The sequence below is a fragment of the Eublepharis macularius genome, chromosome 5 (genome assembly GCF_028583425.1).
Source record: "Eublepharis macularius isolate TG4126 chromosome 5, MPM_Emac_v1.0, whole genome shotgun sequence".
In the NCBI taxonomy this organism is placed as follows: domain Eukaryota; kingdom Metazoa; phylum Chordata; class Lepidosauria; order Squamata; family Eublepharidae; genus Eublepharis; species Eublepharis macularius.
The window spans coordinates 142,104,762-142,124,848 of NC_072794.1; the positions used below are offsets into that span (position 1 = coordinate 142,104,762).

Genomic DNA, 20,087 nt, shown 5'->3' on the forward strand with positions numbered 1-20,087 from the left:
GATGGAGGAGTGGAGAAGGATGTAAACTGCTTTGGGACCCATTGGATATAGATAAAGTAAATAAATAAATAAAATGTATAACTCAGATCAATAAGCACAGTATGCTAATTCAGCTGTAACAGATTGCACAGATAACCAGGATAGGTGAGCTGCCTGGGCTTGCTTCTGTTCACAGATGACTGAGGAATGGGGAAGTATGATCAGGGTCGAATGTAACACCACACATCAAGAGCAGCTGTGCAGTATGTACACTTGGATAAGGAAACACTAAGTTCAAATCCTCACTTGGCCTTGAAGCTCATTTGAAATTACTTTGTATAAGTAATTTCTCAATTTACCACACAGGGCAACTTCTGATAATCCTGTGTATGTCACCTGAGTCCCTAGGAGGGTAAGATGCAGAATTTAACAATATGAGGGCCTTAGCTTCCTATTTTTAATGGCAGAAGGGAAAAAAATCTCACCCATTGTGGACAGCGAAAGCTCAGTAGTTAGCTAAGAAGAGGTTACAGAACCCAAAGGTGTGACTTGGCTCAGTAGGGCAGTAGTTCTCAGATGCCTTGCTTCCAGCTCTGTGTATTTTCATCTCTTTACCCCATTCCTCATCCAGAAATGGTTCTAAATTTAGGTTTTAAAGCAGCATTAGATGGTATGAATATATCATATCCTCAAAGCTTTTCTTCCATTCTTTCTTCATCTGTCTGCCTTCTGAGTTTAACCCTTGTTGCTACTTGGCAGTTCTTATAACAGCCGCTGCCAAAGCGAGTTTATGGAGGATGAGTGTCAAATTCAGTTCCTTCATCTACCTCTAAGAACACTTTTAAAGTACAGTTTTTCTCCCTTTCAGGAAATGACCTCAGAAGAAAAGGGTACCATTACTAGCCTCAGCAAGTGTGACTTCACCCATATGAGTCAGTATTTCAAAGCTCAGTCAGAAGCCAGGAAACAGATGACCAAGGAGGAGAAACAGGTATCTTGACTAAGAAAGTTTTTTGTTTTTTCCTCCATAAAGACTTTCAGACTGTAAACAAACGTTATGATCAGCATGTTTTCTTTCTGCATCACCTGTTCTTAGCCCACTGGATCAAATAATCGTCTCCATTTCACTGAGTAGATTAACTGAAATCTCCTGATCTTGCAAAAGCTTGCTGCTGCCTAAGCCTTCAGAGCTTGAAGATGTTTGATCCTGCTAATATGCTTCAGCCAACTTCTGTTTTGATTTTGGGCTGTATACTTTCATGGTGTCACAGATAATACTCAGTAGCAACTTCAATAAGAAACTAGCTTTCCTTACAAAGCTCTTGGAGTCTGTGTTATATATTAAAGAATTTTTCATCTCCCCTCCCTCAGCTACTTGGTGTTTCTCAGTTGATATCTTTACTGTGGCTAAGGTGCCTATATTGCTACATGATCAACTGGATTTCAGTAAGAGCTGAGAATACTTCCCTCAGTTTGGCATCTTTCAGTAAATGATTTTTGAGTTGCTCAGCCTTGGTGAAGCAGGAGGAAATGCATTTCTCATTTGTTTTAAGACCCTGGAATGCCAGAACTCAAAATGTTCCCAGTAGTAGGTGAGAGTAAGGAATGGATTTGCAATTTTATGTATTAATTTTGAGTGTGTGTGTGTGTGTGTATTGGAATAGAAGTTGGGCACATTCTTGTTTTGCTTCTTAGTTGTAGCATAAGCGATGTCTGCAAGAGTGCATATGCAGTCTCGGTTGGGCGATTCTTTGCTTCTTTGTCCTGTATTAGTACAGTTTCACACATGACTCAGTGGCATACCTGGTTTTGTTGCTGTGCATGGACTCAGTAAGGAACCACATCCAACAGAAGAAAAGGGCCAGTCAGTTGGTCGAGAAGGTTGCAGTAATAATACTGAAGTCTCCCCTTCCTCGGAATTCTTCCCAACAAAGAAATCTAAACTTCATTGGGTGAAAATAGAGTTCATTCTCATGGTGTCAGTTTGCATTCTTCATCCTCTGAAGGTGGATATATTTGAATGTCTGAATCTGGGTACTCCAATTGCATCCACAGCAGGTACAACTGATCATACCATGGATTTTTCAGTCCCTTTCTGCACAGCATAGCCTGGAAGGTCATTCTTTTGGGAGAATGCCCACTTTCTTTGCCCTGAATTTGCAAGTGATTTATCAAATCCCTCATGCAGTCAAGGTCTTGGAGCACAACTTGAATGCAGCTTAATGAAATCATTGTAATGTTGGTGCTGAATAATTTATGTAGTGGCTTTGGTTGTGTTGTAATTATTCCCATTCCCACCCCCCCTTTTTTGGTCCTCCCTAGAAAATTAAAGAGGAGAATGAGCGGTTATTAAAAGAATATGGTTATTGTGTCATGGATAATCACAAGGAACGAATTGCCAATTTTAAGATCGAGCCTCCAGGTCTCTTCAGAGGACGTGGTAACCATCCAAAAATGGGCATGCTGAAAAGACGGATAATGCCCGAAGACATCATCATCAATTGTAGCAAGTAAGTATGGCTAAGAAATATTTCTGGTTCAAGCCACCCACCTCCCATATAAACCTCTTGGTCATGGAGTGTCTGGTATTTTCTGTCCAGTATCTGTCTTCAGTAGGAAATGCAGGAATTTGAATGCCAGTTCATACCACTAAACGAATCTTTCGCATTGATATTCACAAAATATCGTCATGTTAGGGCTGTGCTATTTGGGTTTCGCTTCGGGTAAAGATACCCGAAGCAGACCCGATTTGGTTAGCTTCGGTATTCCTGAAGCGGAGCCAGCATGCTGACCCCGCTTCAGAATACCGAAGCTAAACTTTGCGAAGCATTCAGAAAGCTTTGGGGGGTTGTTTAAAGGGCCCTGCCACTGCTTGCAAGCAGCAGCGGGGCCTTTTAAACATCAACCCCCCCACCTACCTTGCAGTGACTCCAGGCCAGCTCCTCTGCTGCCGCCGCCGCACCGCCACCCAAGCCTGCGGGGTGGTGGGGATGGCCAGAGCCGCCTCCTCCGGCCCTTCCTGCCCCCCGGCGCGGCAGCCGTTTTGAGTGGAAGGAAGGGCCAGAGGAGGCGGAGAAAGCCATTCCTGCCCCTCAAGTGGCTGGCGCACCGCAGCCGTTTGAGGGGCAAGAAGGGCCAGAGGAGGCGGCTCTGGCCTTCCCCACCACCCCACAGGCTCGGGTGGCAGTGCAGCGGCAGAGGAGCCGGCTGGCTCGAGGCTGCGCAGCCTTGTGCTGCTGCCACCGTGGCAGCAGCGGCCCGCCACCCAGCTAATAACCCTCCCACTGCCAGGTAAGTGGATGGGGGTTGGAGGGGTCTCCCTGGGGGGGGTGGAGGGGTTGCTCCAGGGAGGGGGTGGTGGTGGTGGTGGTGGTGGGGAGTTCCCCCCTCGCTTCGGTATGCTCTGAATCTTCATGGAGCATACCGAAGCGATCTCCGGAACCCGAATCCGAAGTGGCAAGTAACATGTGGAATGTTACTTCCTTGACTCCCATGGCAGCCCAAACCACACCCCAAAATCCTGTTCTTTGGCAAGCCGCTTCGGATTTGGGGGTATTCCGAGTCGGTTTCCTGCTTCTGGTAAACCCGAAGCTGGAATACCAAATCTCCCCGCCCATGCACAGCCCTACGTCATGTCATTTGCTTTGTAAGGAGCGAACTGTATGCTTGCAAAAGTCAAATGTTTGTATTAGTTTGTTAATTTGTATGTAAGAGGAGGAGGAGGTTTTTGTTTATACTTACCTTTCAGGAAGCTCAGGGCAGCTTATGTTGGAGCTCCCAAATAATCTCATGTCCAAGCACTGTTCAGGCTGAGCCTTCGTTAGCTGTAATTGTCATGTGATTTGAACCATTCTTTGGCCTCAGAGATCTAAGATTAAATTCAGCACCGCATTTCTGCAGGTGGAGAACTTCCACATGTGGAATGTTACTTCCTTGACTCCCATGGCAGCCCAAACCACACCCCAAGATCCTGTTCTTTGGGAGACCCTATCCCCCAGAAGTAGGACATAGGGGCATCCAGCTCCGTAGGACAAGGGAGCTGAGAAAGTCACTTTCCTTTGGCAGAAGCCCATACCGGATCCGGTCCATATTGCAATAATGGTTGAACAGTAAAACATATAGCTTGGGCAGTAGAGGGGTCCCATCCAGTCTGGGTTCCCTGGTACACTAGAACTATATGGTATGCTCATTATTTCTTGTGATGGATTTGTTGAAAATGATTAGCTTGTATTTTAAGGGATAGTGTCCAGTTGCAGAACAACTTAAAATATTGGTACCCAACTTGGTCTAAGTAGCACAGTATTCCCCATATTACAGAAAATGCGTGGGAGAGGGCAGTCTGGGTGGGGGGTCACAAGGGAATTATGTGGTGTAAGTGAGAAAGAAGAAACGGGAAATGTCTCCCAGAATTCTATAAGCTTTCTCCCCCTGCCCATCTCCACAGACATACCCATACACACTTCCCCTTCTCTCATATGCTTTCAGAATTCTGGGACATTGTGCTTGATCCTCAACGGGCCCTTTTTTTCCATTTACAAATTAACATTTTTCTGTACAGCTAGGGAATCTCCCAAGTATGCAGAAACCTTACCTTTATCTACAGGAAGGCCTCTTCCCTTGTCTTTTGCAGTAGGCAGAAGCATTTTACTAGAGAAGACGAATGGAGGGCCTGCAAGGGATCATGGGACCCTAGCGGGATGAACCGTTTAGAAACTCTCATGGGTTGGATCTGGACTAAATTTTCCAGGAGCAGAATGGAACTTTGCTGGCTCCCCTCTTCCGTTGGAGCCCTCTGATCTCCATGAAATGCTGCTGTTGGGGGATAGAGGACCTTAATGACATGAGAGGGGGTGGTCTGCGCAAGGAAGGGCAATATGATGGTGCCTGGTTTACGCACTGAGGGTTGGTGAGGAAAATTATCTAAATTGTTATTTTTTTACTGTCTTATTTGTCATGTTGCTAAGGGTAACATGGGCTCAGTTTGCTTATAGATTTCTGTAGAAAAATTAGAGCAAAACTTTTCGGCTCTTCCAACTCTGTAACTGTTTCTGTGGGGCTTTCCCCCCTATGTATTTTGCTCTATGCAGGGATTCCAAAGTTCCTCCTCCTCCCCCTGGGCATAAATGGAAAGAGGTCCGGCATGATAACAAAGTGACCTGGCTGGTGTCATGGACAGAAAACATCCAAGGCTCCATTAAGTACATCATGTTGAACCCCAGCTCTAGAATCAAGGTGATGGTTTGTCTGGAATCGTGTAGGCAGATCCTTTATGCTGAATATGCTTTAGAGGAGGAATTGGTGCTTAATGAAGGATCCAGAAAGCACTCTGTTCTCTTCGTGACTATACTGCTTGCTTGGTATAATCCTGAATACTTTTTTATTTCACTTGTGCACTCCTGAAATAAGAAGTATTAATTGGAAGAATGTCTTGTTAAATGGCCAGGAGGATGTCTTGACTTCAGATGGTGCATCTGGAACAAGCCATCTCGATGCTCTTTGTGATTGTCTCTGCAGGGCGAGAAAGACTGGCAGAAATACGAGACAGCTCGGAGACTGAAGAAATGTGTAGACCGGATTCGAAATCAATATCGAGAAGACTGGAAGTCCAAAGAAATGAGAGTACGGCAGAGAGCTGTTGCACTGTACTTCATTGACAAAGTGAGGATAAGTCACTGTTTCTGCCTCTGCCATTGAAATTCCAAAGTTCAAATGTGCTAGAGAGTTGGAAATGCCACTGGAACTGACTTCTCATGTATAAGTTCATCAAGGGTGACTGGGCGTACGGGCACAGGCACAAGTCAGCCCTCCCTATTCTAAAGAGATTTCTTACGCAATTCTATTTGCTGAGACAAAGTGTAGCGATTTTATGTATTAAAGGATTGATAACCCACTTTTCAATAATAATATATTCCTGAAATAAGGCACGATTAACAGTAAAAGACATCAAATACACAATAAAAATGGTGTATCGTAACCAATAAAAAGTCCGTCAATGTTAACCAAAGCTGTAATCAGTTTAATTTAATATGAGCTGGTATTGTCAATAAATTGACTGATAGAGTTCTCAGTGAACAAGAAGGAAAATATGGTAGGAGCTGCTCCCCTCCATTAATCCAGACCAAGACGATAAAGATTTTGAGTTCAGTTGAATTTGTAAATGTCGTGAATCTCAGCTGTGGAATTTAAATAGGCAATATCTTTGCTCAAGGAGCTTGAAGCCCTCCAGTGGATAACCACTGCAGTTAAAAATGCTTCCTTCTGTTTTGATTGCTATTCAAGCCATCTCCCTGCTCACTCTCTCTCTCGCGCTGTTTTATATCTGTAGCTCGCTCTGAGAGCTGGTAATGAGAAAGAGGAAGGGGAGACGGCCGACACAGTGGGCTGCTGCTCCCTCCGTGTGGAGCATATTAATTTGCATACGGAATTAGATGGCCAGGAATATGTGGTAGAGTTTGACTTCCTCGGAAAAGACTCCATCCGATACTACAACAAGGTCCCTGTTGAAAAAAGGGTAAGAGGTTTCGCCTGTGCTGTGTTGTTTAAGAAAGTGGTGATGTCTGGGTGTAATAATCGTATGGATTCCAGCTCCTTAGGCTGTGAACATCCTTTACCTTTTCAGTAGTTCTTCATATCTTACCTGCTGTGTATAAAGTGCTCATTTGTACACAAAAAGAGCCCTGCTGCCTCATAGCAAAGTTCCATTGCTCAGCATCGAGTTTCCAACAGGGACAGCCAGATGCTTTCTTTATGTGTTAGTGGGCTTCCCAGATGCAACAGCTCTCCTTTGTTATTTTAAAGGTATACTGCTACCGAACACTGTGCTGCCATTTAGCTGCAACAATATGTCTGTCGATTAATGTCTTCCCTGAATTTGTTGTCCTTTAAATAAACAAACCAACATGTGAGCCAGCAGCTGCATCTTGTGGTAGAGAATTGCATGAGTTAATTTAGCATTGTACAAAGAAGGTTTTCTTCTGGTTCTGAACCTACCGCCAATCAGTTTTGTTAGCTGTCACCAAATTCTAGAGCAATAAGAATGAAAAATTTCTCTCTCCATACAGTCATGATTTTATAACTCTGCTAGCTGTTTCTGCTCCAGCACCCACTATTTTTTTCTTAAGCTAAATATTACCAAATGCCTTAAGTTTTCCATGTAAGGCAGGTAGTCTAATGGCACAGTTTGCCTCTCAAATGACATTGGGCAACTTGAAATTTTTTTTTCTGCATTCCTCAGAGATGAATCATGGCTGGCATACTTCTTCCTATCAATTGTTGTCAGGATCCATAAACACATCTCGTAGACTGGTTTAGTGACTCCTTGGCTAGATATTTATATGGGTACATAGGAACTAATTAGGAACACTTTGTACAGTTATCACACTACCGTGTCATCTTCCTTTGCTTTGTGTTGAAGTAGATTTTTTTTTCTTTCCCTGGCTCTTGCATTACAGGTTTTTAAGAATCTCCAATTGTTCATGGAGAACAAGCAGCCTGAAGATGACCTCTTTGACAGGCTCAACGTAAGTTCCTGTCAGGTTTGGAAGCCCCACAGCACCTGAAGGGGGCATTTCATAAACACACTTGCTGCAGCATCAGCTAGCTGGGTTGTGAACCAGCAGATAAAAACTTCCATTGATTTGAGAAGGGGGATGACTTTTTGTCAGAGGCATCTCATATGATTTTTATTGAAATGATTGACATAGAAATTAGAAATATGAAATATCCATTGCCTCACACTTGCAATATGAAACTTGTGTGGCCTAAAGCTTGATGGATGCATTTGCCCCACTTGGCCTTTTAATTGGAATATCTGCACCCAACACTAAAGCAAACATGAACAATGATCGTCATTCAAATCCCCACCTTGGCAGTAGAGTCATCCTGTGCTGCCCTTCTAAGCCCATTGACCTCAATGTATCGAGAAGGGTGTAACTCTGCTTAGGATTGCCGTGTTAATTGGATAGTAGTGTCTCCTAAAGCCTGTTTCTATTTCCCTCTCTAGTTTTTCCTCAGTTGGTGTGTCCTCTTACAGAGGACTTAGCATACCTTTCTATATTCATATCCATATTCCAGAAGATCAGATATGAGCCCATGGAGAAATTTTCATCTCCCCACATTGTGAGAAATAAGGAGGATTCAAATGTTAAGGTTGAAATTTTCTGGTAATCGGCGCTGAAATAGTCTGGCAATTAGTGCTGGACTGACAGAATAACCCCCCCTCCTGTTTCTTTCCCCTGCCCTTTAGACTAGTATCTTAAATAAGCATCTTCAAGACCTTATGGAAGGGCTGACAGCCAAGGTGTTCCGAACGTATAATGCCTCCATTACGCTACAGCAGCAGTTAAAGGAGCTCACTGCCCGTAAGTACCTTTAGATTAGAGCATCTCATTTTTTGTTCCTTTCTATTTTGTCCCATGTGGTTAGCAATCAGAGGTGGGTGGCTTGTGGACAGGGATGGCAAGCTGGGCTCTCCCTCTGCTCTTTTATGATTGCCTGCCCAGTCATAATCGAAAGGAGCATATTCTTGTGCAGGTGGAGACCACCAAGCTCCTGGTCCCCTGTCATTTGTGTCACAGTTTTTCCAAACTTCCTTCAAACGTAATTGGCCAGCATCAATCAAGTTCTAGAATAATTGTTGCAAGCTTAACTGGAAGCAGGCTTTCAGTGATTACGCCAAGATAGTCAAGGGGTGACACGTGTTCCAAATGCTGCAGGCTGGCAGAATCTAGTAGGACTGAGCCCCACGAAAACATCCATTTTCACGCCTCTCAAAAAAATGGCTTCTTGCCCTCACAACTAGAGAAAGTAAAGTCAAGAGAGGTTATTGTCTATAGCCATAGGCCGGCACAGTTCACCAAACATTGACTAATAAACAAAGCAATGAAGTAGCTTGGATCCACTGGAGCATTTCCATGAGTGGATTTCCACTTTAGAGAAGGAAGCAGCCTAAAGCAGGGTCACATGAGCTGACTGAACTGGACAAGGAAGGTCGAACGATGCAAGGTGCTTCAGATACAACTCAGGCATGTTAGGGATTTTAAGGTGATAACCAGCCCCTTGGGTTGGGCAACCAGTTGGCAGCCAGGGCAGATGGGCATGGATTCTACATCAGCCACAGCTTCTAAACTGGTTTCAGGGGTAGGCTTTGGTAAAGTAGATTGATGCAGTCAAATGAGAAGTATGGATGACAGTTGCCTCAGAGAGGAGGTGATGCTATCAGCCAGAGTTGATTAAAACGTGCTCTTGGATGTTGCTTTACCCTCCAAGTGGTGATTGATCTGGGGCAGGTCTTTCACTCTGTCTCACAGGGCAGTTAGGAGAATCAGTCACAAGGGAGACCCAAGTACACTGGCCTGAACTCCTTGGAGAAAGCATGAGATAATAACATAGCTAATGTAGAATCCCATGTTTTCACACGAAGTAGTTCTGATGGATAGTAATGAACAGGCACAAAAGAAGTAATGGGAAATGTTGTATTGCCACAGCTTAAGCCTCCAAATACAGCTCTCACTCTATCCAGCTCCTTTCCCTTACAATCTAATTGACCTAAACAATTCATTTAATCAAGGAGAGTTCCGACTTGGTGAGAGAAGGCGAAATCAGCAGTACATGTGGATTCTCTGTAGTGGTCCCCTCCGTATGTATTGGCCTGCCTGAAGAGGTCAGGAATGTTCCCACTCTCCTGGCTTTCCACAAACTGTGCAAACCCAAATAATTCAGGAGGGCTTTCTTACATACGTAACAGGGCTGTATTGTAAGGAAATGGTTCAAAGAGATCCTTCAATAAAGGAATAGGGACTGTAGACTATACTACTGTGCATTATCTGTTACTATAGTTTACAATGTCATGTCAAATTGTTTTGTTTCAACCTTGTTTCAGCTTTGTGTCAGCTTTCTGCTTTTTTTTCAAATTTCTGTAATCTATACCTTATTATATTGTTTATTGAATGTCCTAGCTGTTGAACATACTTAGTTACACTGTAATGTGCCTGAAGTTTCACTGAGCAAGGTGAATTATAAATAACATAAATAAATAAATAGGAGTGTGTGTGTGTGTGTGTGTGTGTGTGTGTGTGTGTGTGTGTGTGTGTGAATTAGCTTGTTGTGCAACAATGTAAAGTTGGTAATCGGTGTTACCCTAATATTGCAGGTGGGAGGCTGAGAAGTAGGGGCTTGCCAAAAGCGACCTACTGAATTTATGGCAGAAATGAAATTTCATCTTGGGAGTCCTGATTTTGAGGTCTTTTAGCCACTATATTAGACCAGTTTATGATGTTTGAGCAGCAGCTTGCAAGTGTGCGCTCTCATACACACAATTTTGGAGGGGAAAATAAAATAATCCATGAGAGTTTGACTTGTCACATAGAAATTCCATTTTCACGTGTTTGTTTTCAAATCTTCCAGCGGATGAGAACATCCCAGCAAAAATCCTGTCTTATAACCGTGCCAATAGAGCTGTTGCTATTCTCTGCAACCACCAGAGGGCGCCTCCAAAGACTTTTGAAAAATCTATGATGAATTTACAGACTAAGGTAACTGGCTGTTTTTATCTTCTCTTAAAAGCAAAACTAAGACTAACTCGCTTTGGTTACCTCTGTTCCTTAGCCTGTATCAGGCTCTTTTCTCCAGGAGAACTGCTCCACTAGTGATGCTTGATTCTGGGACTTCCGCAATGAGAATCTTGTTTGTTTTTATCATAGAAAGTTCTTCTGAAGGAAATGTTTAATTCTTCCAGCCCTTCCCACCAAAATAGCTTGAAGGCTCTCTTTTCTGTATCCACATCAGGCAGTGTCATCCTTCTAAGCCTTAAGAACTTTCAGAGGCAGAAATTGGGGAGAGGAATGTTCTCTGATACTCTGCTACAGGTTTCTATCCTGATATTCTCCCAGGATATGCAAATTCCTTTGACAGAAGAGCCGCATGGTTTTAAGACTACTGTAGGCAGAACTGATGACAGGAAAGACTGGGAGCTCTTTTGTAGTTTCCCTGAGGTATCATGCTAATTCCTCCAGAAAAACTTGGTAGTGGAGTGAATGTATGACTAGATAACCTCAGCCAAGGCTTTCAGATTATCTTCACATACAGCAGATCCTCTAGGAAAAGTAATTTTGGACTATACCACTTGAAACTAGGTGAGAAGATCAGATGATTGAACGCTTCTCTTGGGTTGCGTATGAGCTTGCCTGATCATTAAGATCTTGTTCAGAAGCTCTTTCCTGTGGGCCCCTAAGTTTGGAGGCAAGGTGGCTGGCTGCTGGAGACAGCATTACTGTAGATCAGCTTCATCTGTGAAACTCTTTTCTAACTTTCATATGCACGGCATGTACTCTGTTGAACTTGAAGTGCTAGGTGCTTGGCATATATGGAAGTATCAGATTCCCTTATCTCCAATCCAATGAGGGTTTAGTCCCTCTCTGCTCCTGGAACATTGTCTGACAGTTTCCCACTGGCATATTTGAACTTCAAGGAGCAGAACTCCAGGAGAAAAGTAAATATTGTGCCTCTCTCCATTCATACTGGTAATAGAGTCTCTGATGTGTAAGAATCACACAATCATTACAGTTACAGTAAATAGTCTTATTGAATCCTTGGGTATGCTTTTCTAAGATTATGGAATTGCAAAACTGGCACTCTGAGCCCTATAAACATCCCCCTAGGCACCAGGGAATCTTACCAAACCCCTGAGTGCTCTTTTTCAAGGATTTCTAAAACAAAAGAATTCCTCAGTATCCACAGGAAAAAGATTGGGAGAGTTGAATAAGAAGTCAGAATCCTCATTGGGCCTCTCATCAAATGTGCCATAGATCAAATTCAATAAACCATCTGATTGGCAGTGGGGAAGAACGTGATCCGTGTTTTATCACAAAATTTCACAGTAGTTCCTAATGGTATGCTCAGTCATTGACAGCAGATTTTCATCTCATCCTCTTGTTGCTTTTGTTGATTTTCATAGGTAGTGTTTATTTTGGTCATTTTTTTGCTGACTTTTTAAACAAAAGTAGCATGAGCTGCCTTTAAAAAACAGAGGCTAGTAGTCAGGATACATGTACTTGAAACTGAATATCAAAACTCCTCGTAGGTTCAAAAAAATAAAAACCCTAAATGTCACTTGTATGCTAGCTTGTATGCAGGGATTTGCACATGCAAACCCATCTCACCTGCAGTCTGAAGTGGGGTGAGTCCAAGAACAGTCTTGCCATGCTCTAATTCTTTTGAGATGTTTAATGCAGTTTTCTTTAGTCTCTGGTTTTCTTTCTGTCTTGTGGCCTTAAAAGGAATCCATAAATGATACCTGTTTCACACCAATAGCTGGAAGATGATGTTGAGACCTTGTCCAAAAGAGAGCCGAAAGGCCTCTTTGCTCCATCCACACACCCTCAAATTGTAAACCTTTATACAATTCAGCATTTGTTTATATTTCACTCCTCTAATTCACCCTTTTCCTTTTCAGGTTATTTCTGACAAAAGCCATGAGGTCAATGTGGTTAGGTTGGTTTCCAGCCTGAATCTGAAATAACTCTCTCTATAAGGCATTCGGTTTTATTAATCATCGGGGTGTTCTTTTGGCTTTCATAATACCTAACCTGGCTGTTTCGGTTGTTAGGACCTACAGCTCTGACACCGTGAAAATGACTTGGCTGCCTTTTCTTGCCCTCCCCTCCACTTGCTTGTACAATTATGTTCAGAGAAGTTGGAGAGAGTGTTAGTAACAGCCTAGGTAAATGGAACTGTGTTCCCCCTGCCCTCTGCTTCAAAACCCTGCTTGGCCAGTCATAGACTGCAAACCATCACTTTTCATTCCATTCGTATAAAAATATTGCTGGATGAGCACAAGAAATTTCCTGATGTGACCTAATACAGTACATCTGAATCCTGAAAGTCTTCCAGCTACTTGGCTGTATTACCTTTTGTGCATTGCCAGATCATGCTATACAGTATGTCCACTGAAATCCATTATACATATGATTACTGACTTTGTTTAATTGTACATTTGAATATTACTGAGCCCCAAGGTTTTAATTTTTTTAATGACTATTATTGAATTGTAGCTTCTATCCCAGGTTTCTGTCCTTTGCTTTAAAATTTCTCATTCTAATCTGCCGGCAGAATTCTTAGCTGTTACAAAAGATAATCGCTGTGCCTTTATCTTGAATGTTTATCAGAGAGCCTACATTTAAAATCCACAGACTTAGTACATGGATGGGGAAACGATGTTCCATTGGTCATAACATTCTTCAGATGGTATCTTCTGTTGTAGCAGCTGTGTAGCCTAGATAGAAGGCTTTTGAGTTGTGCAGAATTAATTTATTGCATCTTAAGCTTGCTATCTTTCTGCTACATCTGGTATATCAGAAGATACGATGTCAAAACTCTTGGATGTTAAATAACTTTACAGGTTCTCAGTCTGACAGTGCACACTTATGAGCTTATTATATACTGTGTGTGTGCTGGATGAATCTCTTCTAAGGTAGGTGCCTCAGAGTTGGTGTCTAGAATCCTGTTTGTCACTTCTGTAAGCTTGACTCTTGCATGCTGGTCTCAAAATATGAGTCCTGGCCAGTTCGTCTATGGAACTTATGAATAATAAGATTAGGGGGGGGGGAAGGATTTGGGATGGGGGATGCAGTGCAAGATTTCCATTTGGGTGGAACCCCGCCAGGATGCTTGTGTGCAGGTCTTTTGTGTGTGTGTGGTAGTACTCATTGGTACTGAGTACCAGCACCTGGGTGGTGATGGTTCTCCTAAGTAGTGAGGGGGGAATTGTTGGAAATTAGTACAACCTTGTATATGAACACCAGCACTTTTTTCCTAATAAGAAGGCACTGCTCATATGATACTCAGAAGGCAAGTCATACTTTCTTTATCAGCTGTTTGTAGCTTTGTCAACTTTACTCGTCCCCAAGTCTACTTTGGAAATTTTTTTTTGCCCTTTCTAGATTGATGCCAAGAAGGATCAGTTGGCTGATGCCAGGAGAGAACTGAAAGGCGCCAAAGCTGATGCCAAGATCCGAAGGGACGAGAAATCTAAAAAGTAAGTGGTTGTTGTGACCTGTGTAAACATGGGCGCAGCCTTCTTAAGAGGAGACCTTAAATTTTTGCTGTCCTTGGAATATTCTTCCATAGGCTTGTGATTAACTCATTTTTTTCATGCTGCTTCATATCAACTCCAAGGCTGGACTAGTAGCCTTTAATGGGCACAGTGTGGGAAGGGTTCACAATGCTCACTTGGGAGGCATCCCGTGACTTATCAGAGTGTGGTTTACTTGCATGCTTCAGCTGCCATGACTAAACATGTAGCTCCCCAAATATATTGCATTTATTTCAGCATCACTGGCCTCAAATACAGGTCACATTATTTAGCCCTTCGAAATTGCATTTATTCACACATTTTCTTTAGATTTGGAGTTTTCCTCCCTTTCTGGGTCAAAGAATCCTAATTGAATTTTTTTTCACATTTGTGAGCTAGCGCCTTCCTGTTTTCAACCTTACTAGAAACATTTTCCCTAAACAAAAACCTGGGAGTCTGTCAGTGCCTTGGGAGCTTATATTCCAGAGCCCCAGCCTATCTGATGCAGAATTGAAAGAAGCCCCAGGGGGTCCTGTGTTGATGCTGAGAAAGTCAGGAGATTTCTGAAACGAACAGTGACAGGGATAAAGTGGTGGCACCTTAGGATGGAGTAGTGTCTTTTTCACTGTTGTCAGCCTGGGCAGTAATTACAATAGTTATAATAATAACATTTGATTTATATACCGCCTCCTTTCTCCTTGCCCCACACAGGACAGTGGAAAGTAAGAAGAAGGCTGTACAGAGAATTGAGGAGCAGTTGATGAAGTTGGAGGTCCAGGCTACAGATCGAGAGGAAAACAAGCAAATTGCCTTGGGAACCTCCAAACTAAATTACCTAGATCCTAGAATTTCTGTTGCCTGGTAAGTTCATATCAGATGCAGTCCAAACTGTATAAAGCACTGTTCAAGAATGGGGTTGGCACCATCTCCCTGCCATTGGTTGGTAGAAATTTCATAGATGATGTTCATTTTTGGTGTCTCAGTAGGGTGACTAATGTAGGGCTCACCTGTTCACCCACTGCACATCAGCTGTGTGCAGAAATGGCGCAGAGTCAGATTCTTGGACACTGAAGGTGTTTTGACAAGAGACTGCAGAGTAGGAGCGGGTGTAAATAGCTCAGTGAAACCTTGCAGTGATCTTCTGATTTTTGAACCAAACCTACTGCATCAAATTAATATCATGACTGTTTTTCTTCTGCTCTCTGCCTGACATTGGATCTGTGTATTTTGAACAGCACTAGGGAGATGTGTGATTAACTGCTGACCTTTACTGTATATTCTTGAAGGAAGCGTGGCCATTTTTTTCTTGCTTCTGTGCTTCAATAGCCTTCAGGGCATCCTGGAACCTATTTGCCCCCAGGACTATTTAATCCAGTGGAGTCTGCCATGGATGCTGCGTTCCATTTTAGATGGTGCAGAACCTAGAATGGATCCAAAGCTTCTGTTTCACTAGCAGTGGAGTCTCACATCCTGTTCTGGGCTGGAATCTTTGGGTCCATCTCCAGGGCTTTTCCATCAGGCCTCAAACAGCTCCCGATGCACATATACTTTTTTTGTTTTTAGTACTGGTCACCTAGCCTGATGAAGAGTTTGGGGGAATGCAAAAGCTTGCATAACATTTTTCGATATTTGGGTTGGTCCTGAAAGAAGGTATTGCATTTTGAATTTTGTCTGTGGCTCAGTACAGCTACTGACCCTCCCTTTAAAACAAAAAAAATCAGATTTATGAGTGACTTAAATGTGGGTGTCAGTATCTGCAGATTATGTGTATAAACCATTGGTTAAGTCCACAGACTTTTATAAGGTGATAGGACCGCACCAGACAGCAGTGCAGGGTTGGGATAGGTTGGGAACCTATCCCAGGGTTGGGATAGGTTCAACCCAGCAGTGCAGGGTTGGGATAGGTTCTACTGTGGCTAGAGTGGCTGGTGAAAAAGCAAAATTAAATGCCAATTATCCAACTGTGTTAGAGTTTTGTAGCCAAAATGGTTGTTTCCCTGCTTAGACATCTGGCCCACTTAATTGAATTTGAGCATGTGCACACACACACAGCCCAGTGTTGTGGATCGATTTGCAAAATTCTGGGTATTACAGATGCATTACTGAGAAGATGAGTGTGTGTGTTCACACAGGCTATCAGTATACAGGCCTTACTCCTAAGTCCTGCACGCTTTTTAAAAAAAACTTTATTTATAGTCCACCTCTGCTCACTGAGACTCAAGGCACATTACATCACAAAAGTCAAAGCAATCAGTGGGATGAACTATCTAATAAGCAGTATAATAAGACTAGGATTACAGAAATTTGAAACAAAGTGTCAAGTATTAGACATGTTACATAATGCAGAAGATGGTATTTTGTAAGTATAAAATAATGCAGTGAGAGCCCAAATGCTTAACAAAATTGACATCCTGTACAGCACAGAATTAGGCTTCTTGGCACCATTCATTGATATTGTTTTTTTTCTCCTCTTTTCTCTTTTTCTTCAGGTGCAAGAAATGGGGAGTCCCTATAGAGAAGATATATAACAAAACCCAACGGGAGAAATTTGCCTGGGCAATTGACATGGCAGATGATGACTATGAGTTTTAACCTGATTTTAATGGGCTGGATTTTAATGGAAGAGATGGGGAGTAGCCTGGTTTTAGGGAGAGAGATAAACTGTGAGCCTTACTTGTCCTTTATATTGGGGGGGAGGGGGCATTGGGAGGGGAAAGCGAGTGTCCGACCAAGTACCCAATATCTTTGAGAAAAGATACGCCTGGAAATATTATAGAGGAGCTGAGCCAGTTGTCCTATGGACAACTTATTTAAAAACTGTTTCAGAGACCCAAATTCTAGCTGTATGGTTTGTGTTTTATCTCTGGAGGGAGAAGTAGATGGGGGGGATTTGTTAACCTTCCAGCAGGCGGCAAATTCCCCATTACACCGAAGAGCTTGGAAATCATTAGCTACTGTATACAGAATCCAATGAGATATTGGTGCGTTTTTACAGTTAGGGTTTTGCAATAACTTCTATATTTTAATAGAAAATGGACTCCTTAATTTCCCACCCCCTCCCCCTTTGTTAATTTAACACAACCGAAGCCCTCAGCGCACCGGCTCTGGCCGTCACAGTCGTCATGGAAACATCCCAGTTGTGTTTTCACTTTTACTTGCCACCATCATGGTATTGATATAAGATATAATTAAAATGCAGCATCTCTTCAAAGCAAAGCATGATGGGAAGATCCTTCCTGACTTGAGTGTTATTTTTTTTGTTAATGTGAATTTTTACTACTTTTAATTATTTTAAAATATTTAAACTTTTTTTCTTCTTCCTGATCTTAAAGATCATGTAGATTTTGCAGAGGGTAGGAAGGAAAGGGCTAGGGAGGGTTTTTAATGGATTATGAGTACCGATAAATTGGTGACAAAACGTTTTCCCATCATACTTTGTTCTGAGTACATAATATATATATCAGAAATATCCACATTTGTCTTTTTTCCTTGTTTTTTTGAAAAATATCCCCCCTTTTTTTTTTAACTTCTGCCCTCCCCTCTTTTACTTGAAAGATTTTATTGTGTACAAAAACTTTCACAGGTCAATAAAATTTTGAGGGAAGTGAGCTTTGGTCCAAAAAAAAAAAAACCCGGAAAAATAATCAAGATTTTAGGGCTTTTATTTTTTTCTTTTGTAATTGTGTACAAAATTTAAAAAAAAAATTAAAGCAGAATTTTAATGTGAACCCTTTTTTGCTATAATCCATTAGTTTTAGAGACCTTGTTAGCTTAGTGTGGTGCAAAGACAAGTTTCCCGCAGTCTTTCCTCAACAAGTATCTTCTATTTTTATCATGAATTCCCTTTTAATCAACTGTAGGTTATTTAAAATAAATTCCTACAACTAAACACAGCGTCAGCATCTGTGTGTTCTTGTATCCAGAGAGCCAAACCATTCACTCCAGCCCATATCCATCAGCTGAAACATCAGAGGTGCTGCTGGAGTGGTTGGCTCCCAGCTTAAGCTGCCTAAAGACCTATGGGTAGAGGATGGCTAAGGCAATCAAAAAATCCCTGCGAACTACTAACGTGCCATAAGCAGCACCCAGTGCAGGAGAACAGCACCTCAGATTGCCTTGTACATCAGATCGGATCTACATTTCAAGTAGCCTGGGGTTGGGGAATTAGTCTGTGGCCACTGTAAAGGAAGGGAAACCCATAAGGGATTTTCAAGCTCTGAGCCACACCTGGAGCAAAATATGGTTGGCTTCCATCATCTTTCTCCAAAATGAAAAACCAATAACAATCACATGGGAAGGAAACCTTGTACTATGCAAGATGACTGTGACTACACTTTTGAAGCACTCAGATCAGCTTTCTTGACTTATGCGGACATCTCATAGTATCAGAATACCTGAACCTATTTAACTAGGAGAAAAACACTTTTAAAATCAATTGAGGTTTATTTATTTATGTTGTTTACTTCATTTATACTCTTCCTTTCTCTCCAATTAGGACTCAGAGAAGTTTACATCATTCCCCTCTCCTCCATTTTATTCTCACAACAATCCTGTGAGGTAGGTTAGGCTGAAAGTGTGACTAGCCCAAGGTCACCCAACAGACTTCCACAGCAGAGTAGGGATTCACACCTGGCTCTCCCAAATCCTAATCTGACATCATGCTGGCTTTTGAATTGCTTTCAGAAAGATATGTTTAGGAGCAAAGGCTTTCTCTAGGCAAGCCTTCCCAGATGGGCCCACATATGCAGCAGTGAACCTTTTCTTAGCTTATTGATGAGCGAGCAACCAGTAGAATTTTATAGTAAGCTGAATATTACTGATCTTGTGTCTTTGAGTCTGCAGAAGACCACATGTGTTCATACTTTCTTCTGAATTTGGTATATTTAATATTGAGGTAATCTTGTCCAGTGAAAGCCTTGTAAATTGAAAAGGCATGAGAGCCTTCAAAACGTTTAGTTAAGCAAAGGTTTGAATAAGTGCAAAGCACGTGGTTACAAATGCAGCCTCAACTAGCTGCCCACCCGCCGCTCTCCCAATTGAATTCCGAACTGCTCTCACCTCTGCGTATTGGGCAGTGGCCCTGCTGTCACTGGCACTGTTCCTCACTCCAAATGGGGATTGATAAGAACCACTTAAAAGGTTGCGAATTTAGAATTAGTGATTATATTGAGCAACCGTTAGGTGGAAACCTTACTCCCATTCAGCTCACACTAGGAAGGGTGCATCCAGTGGAAGGAGCACATTTATACACCTTAAATAATAACAACAACAACATTAGATTTATACACCGCCCTTCAGAATAACTTAACATCCACTCAGAGCGGTCTACAAAGTATGCCATTATTATCCCCACAACAAAACACCCTGTGAAGTGGGTACATGAATGTATTCAGAGTGTTTTTAAAAATTCTGATGGGCAATCCAGGAAAAACAACAACTTGAGGCAAGAGATGGATAAGATGCAAGAGGAGGTACAAAGAGAAGAAAAGATACAGATCCAGCGTTGGAACCTCCTAGCTTTACTTTGGTGCACTGAACAGTATTGATCACACTTGAGAGTCTGTGTCATGCATTTTCAGGTGCTATATTCACCTGTAAAGTAAGCCACTGCGGTTATCCTCATGTTGTAGATGGAAGGTGGGATGGAGGCTAAAGCCAAGAGATGGTTTGCTTAAAAATACCTAGTGAGTTACTGGCTGAACTGGCGAGGGGGGGGGCAGCTCCTACTTTTTTCTGTGCTACACAAACTCAGATTTTACACTGTGCAGTGAGCAGAATACATTCAGCCATGTTAACTAATAACCCCACACACACTGAGCATTGACTTTATAAGTGACAACTTCAAGCAGCCTGTGTTTGGGTGAAATTCAAGCAGCATTTACTTCATTGGTTCTGAATGGCAATTAGTTGTCAGTGAATGTTAACTGCACACCCAGATGCCAGAGTACCTGAGAGGTTGTGTCCTCTGGAGTTAGCCTGTATTGAGAACACATTCATGTAAATGCATGCAAATGGACTGGTAAAAGAAAAGCCACACGGT

General features: G+C 42.3%; 1 protein-coding gene across 1 annotated transcript in view; it reads left to right on the forward strand.

Moving 5' to 3' along the window:
- The window catches only part of TOP1 (DNA topoisomerase I), a 102,333-nt gene extending 84,393 nt beyond the window's left edge, over positions 1-17,940 (forward strand). Inside the window, exons 11-21 of the mRNA XM_054981215.1 lie at positions 848-970; positions 2,302-2,489; positions 5,067-5,211; positions 5,494-5,637; positions 6,305-6,490; positions 7,431-7,499; positions 8,225-8,339; positions 10,384-10,511; positions 13,917-14,011; positions 14,759-14,908; positions 16,537-17,940. Of these exons, the coding sequence (XP_054837190.1) occupies positions 848-970; positions 2,302-2,489; positions 5,067-5,211; positions 5,494-5,637; positions 6,305-6,490; positions 7,431-7,499; positions 8,225-8,339; positions 10,384-10,511; positions 13,917-14,011; positions 14,759-14,908; positions 16,537-16,639 (1,446 nt within the window). The 3' untranslated portion in view covers positions 16,640-17,940. The remainder of the gene's footprint in view (positions 1-847; positions 971-2,301; positions 2,490-5,066; positions 5,212-5,493; positions 5,638-6,304; positions 6,491-7,430; positions 7,500-8,224; positions 8,340-10,383; positions 10,512-13,916; positions 14,012-14,758; positions 14,909-16,536) is intronic.
- Positions 17,941-20,087: the final 2,147 nt, after the last annotated feature.